Source organism: Fundulus heteroclitus, chromosome 19, assembly GCF_011125445.2.
Source record: "Fundulus heteroclitus isolate FHET01 chromosome 19, MU-UCD_Fhet_4.1, whole genome shotgun sequence".
In the NCBI taxonomy this organism is placed as follows: domain Eukaryota; kingdom Metazoa; phylum Chordata; class Actinopteri; order Cyprinodontiformes; family Fundulidae; genus Fundulus; species Fundulus heteroclitus.
Genome location: NC_046379.1, coordinates 15,382,800 through 15,386,075, shown reverse-complemented (window position 1 = coordinate 15,386,075; position 3,276 = coordinate 15,382,800). Strand labels below are relative to the sequence as shown.

The 3,276-nt window shown below is 44.5% G+C and overlaps 1 protein-coding gene across 2 annotated transcripts; it reads left to right on the top strand.

Moving 5' to 3' along the window:
• The first annotated feature begins 229 nt into the window (after positions 1-229).
• On the top strand, positions 230-3,276 carry zpcx (zona pellucida protein C). 2 transcript variants are annotated; one of them, XM_036151073.1, is made up of 9 exons: positions 230-679; positions 749-858; positions 927-1,000; positions 1,081-1,252; positions 1,783-1,888; positions 1,970-2,046; positions 2,121-2,209; positions 2,287-3,139; positions 3,210-3,276. In XM_036151073.1, exons 1-9 carry the CDS (start codon positions 260-262, stop codon positions 3,229-3,231), a joined length of 1,923 nt encoding a protein of 640 aa, XP_036006966.1. In that variant the 5' UTR covers positions 230-259; the 3' UTR covers positions 3,232-3,276. The 2 variants fall into 2 exon arrangements, with proteins under 2 accessions (XP_036006966.1, XP_012717571.2); XM_012862117.3 differs by having other exon boundaries at positions 231-679; positions 1,970-2,055; positions 2,124-2,209.

The following is a 3,276-nucleotide window of genomic DNA, read 5'->3' as shown; positions in this document are numbered from 1 at the left end:
AATTCAAATTGCTGTAACTGCATAACATGAGAAGACCTTATTTGAATTTCCTGATTTAAACTACTCTTAATGGAAAACAAATGAATAAAATGCAAAGTCACTGGATGCAGGAGAGTCATGCAAGAAAAAGAAAATCTCGTCTCAAGCAGAATCTCATTGACTTGATTGCTAACACCTGCCTCTGCTGCCTCATCACTCTATTAATGTCACACTGGCGTTGGGACACAACCAGAGTTGTTGGCCCAGTTTGAGGCTCACAATGGGTACAGTACAGCAAGTTCTTTGGAGCGTCCTTTGGGGCGTTATTGCTGTTCAGTCTTTTCAGAGGCCTGAAGATGCCATGTTTCCTCAGGATTTTCCTGGCCCGTTTGATAATAATTGGCTCTTTCCATTTGAAGGAAACCTGGACTTTCCACCGTTGGACACCATCTTCAGCTCGTGGCAGAAATGGAGCCCTGACTTCCACATGCTGGCCGAATTTCCTCCCACTATGAACCTTCCAAGGGTCCAGGTGTCTTGTGATGAAACCAAACTGACTCTGCTGGTCGACAAGAAAGCGTTCGGCCTCACGTTGACCGCAGAGGACATCCAGCTGGGCAACGGCTGCTACAGCAACAAAGAGGAACCGAGTCATCTTGTGTTTGATTATAACTTGGATCAATGTGGAACAACCCCTGTGGTCAGTTGTGCACATCTCTGATCTATTGGTACTACTAGTAAATTATTCTAAAGCTATGGTATCTTGCAGCTCCAGAACGGCTTGCAGGCGTTCACTAACTCGCTCCACTTGAATCTCAGAACTCCAGCCACTCCTTGGCAAACGCTCCCAACAATTCACATTTCCTGCATACCAAAGAGGTGGGTTGTGTGCACAAACCAAGCAGCTTTATCTGCTCAAGAGACAAACCTAAACATTGTCTTTCCAGGTTTCACACAGAACCAAACTTTATCTCCCAACCGTCTTGGACTGCGAAGAGATTTGACCTCCAAGCCATGAATCGTGAGTAGAGCTAACGATACAATCCTGCTTGGGGGGGGGGGTGAAGGGTTGTGGAAGATGCAAATATTTGTCTCCTGCAGCATCCTGGACACATACGGCAGAATCGAATGTCTACAAAAGAGGCCTGTTGGTCAGACTGCAAGTTTCTGCTGAAACTAGACCTGGTCAGCAGCTTTTCATCCATTCCTGCTTTGTCTCGTCGTCTCCCGAGCCCCAGACTAGACCGAGACACGCAGTCATACTAAATAAAGGGTGAGTAGGGCTCTACTTGACATGCAATCGTAATGGTGTGCGTGTGTTTAAAATCTGTAAAAGTGAAGCCAAACACTTTTCTACTATATACACCATGTAGAACCCAGAAACAGTCTAGGTTAGCTTTTTGTCTTAATAATCTGTTCATAGTGACTTGGAGTTTTTAAAAAATAAATAAAATAAAAAATCCCCAGGCATTCAAAGCCTGTACCAGTACTGATGGCCTGGCAGTTTAAGTGACCCTCTCCCTGCCATCCAGTGGGTCAAACGAGTGACAGTGCAGCTCATGTGGGATTAAAATGACATTCAGTTCTGTTGTGATTTATGAAAGTTGGTTCAGAGGAGACTGGAATCTCCTCCCTAATTATTGTATAAGTTGCCATAAACTTTGAGCCACATTAGTTTGACAATGGTTCTCTTTGGGTCCAAGTCTGGATGTGTTTTCTAAAACCTAAAGCTTAAATTTCTGCTCTTGAAAGAAAACGTTTACATAGTCTATGCATCTTAATAAAAAATTTGTTTCCTTGCAGGTGTGCATCCTCTCTGGGTTCTCCACATACTGTTGCTCGGTTTGCAGCCACCAACCGAGCTGATGTGGTGAAGTTCATGCTCAATACATCTTATCTCATTGCTGAGGTAAGGTTTGGGAAAACTGAAAGCACTAATGATATTCAGTTTATCTGTAGGTTTTTCTTTTTTTTTTTTTCTCCCCTCCAGCTGTATATCCATTGTAGTGTGGTCCTGTCAGATCAGGGAGTCAACGTTGCATCCAAATCCTGCAACTACAACATGACCAGCTCAAGGCAAGTGCAGATGCAACGTCATGGATCATATTTAAACTGAAAGATGTCAAGTAATGGTTTGCTTTCAGATGGGAGGAACTAAGCGGTGATGCGGACGTCTGTGCCTGCTGTAGGTCAAAGTGTAAAGGCCCATCAATCAAGAACCTTCCTGATGGTGAATTTAATTATTTATTTTTTTCAGAATGTTACCTTCCCTGCCTTCTTGCCCTAACTTCATCCATATCATTGCAGAGGCCAAGGCAGTCGTCAGCGTTGGCCCCTTGATGATTGTAGATGAATGGGAGTTGATTCCCACGCTTCCAGACACCAAGCCACTTGCTGCCTCTGGCTCATCCTTACCCACCACCATGAGGGCCAGCGCTCCTGCAGAAGACGACATCATTTCTGCTGCTTTTCCAGCACAAGCTGAGCTTCAGTCCTCCTCACAAGGTGTTTTAGTGGTGCGCCAGGAGCCAACAGCCAGGCTGACTATGTGGTTACCAGGACAAGATCTCACCTCTCAGCCTGATGGGTTACTGGTTCAAGATGGCTATTCTGTTCAGGAAGTTTCAACCGCATATGGAAATTCTCTGACTCGACCCACAAACGAAACGGATGAATCTCCTAGTGGATCTTCACAGTGGGACATGAAGCTGGTAACGCCAGCTGATGGCTTGCAGATCCCTCAACAAGAAAACGAGGTTGAGGAATTTCAAAGCAAAAGCAGAAATGGAAGATCTGGGAACTCTGACACAGAAGCGGCACAGCCTGACTTCTCGCTTCCCACTGAAATAAATGTGAACCTCATGCTGGTTGAAAAGCCAAAAGTTGCCATGCCAGATGCCACAGCAGAGAAGATACAAATGAAATGGCCATCAGATGATCCAGCTGTATCTTCTGAGATGCAGATGGATGCAGAGGCGGGGCCTGATGAAGAGGTCCAGCCAGTAATTCGCACAAAACTAGAATTTTCAAAGGGGGCAGATGGGTCAAAGAGGCTGAGTTACGAGGAAGAATTGAAACAGGAGAAAAGGCATGCAAAGGATAACTTGAAGAGGAAGCCCAGACTCAAGGGGCTGCGCTCAACATTTCTGGATTTGTTGAGGTATAAAGTTGACTTAAATGTTTAAACCTCCTATACAATTGGTGTTAAATAATCTATTTTTGTTTTTCAGGAAAATGGACAAGGAAGAATGATACAAATGAGTATCTTGCAACAAAATAAAGCGTCTCTTTAATAAC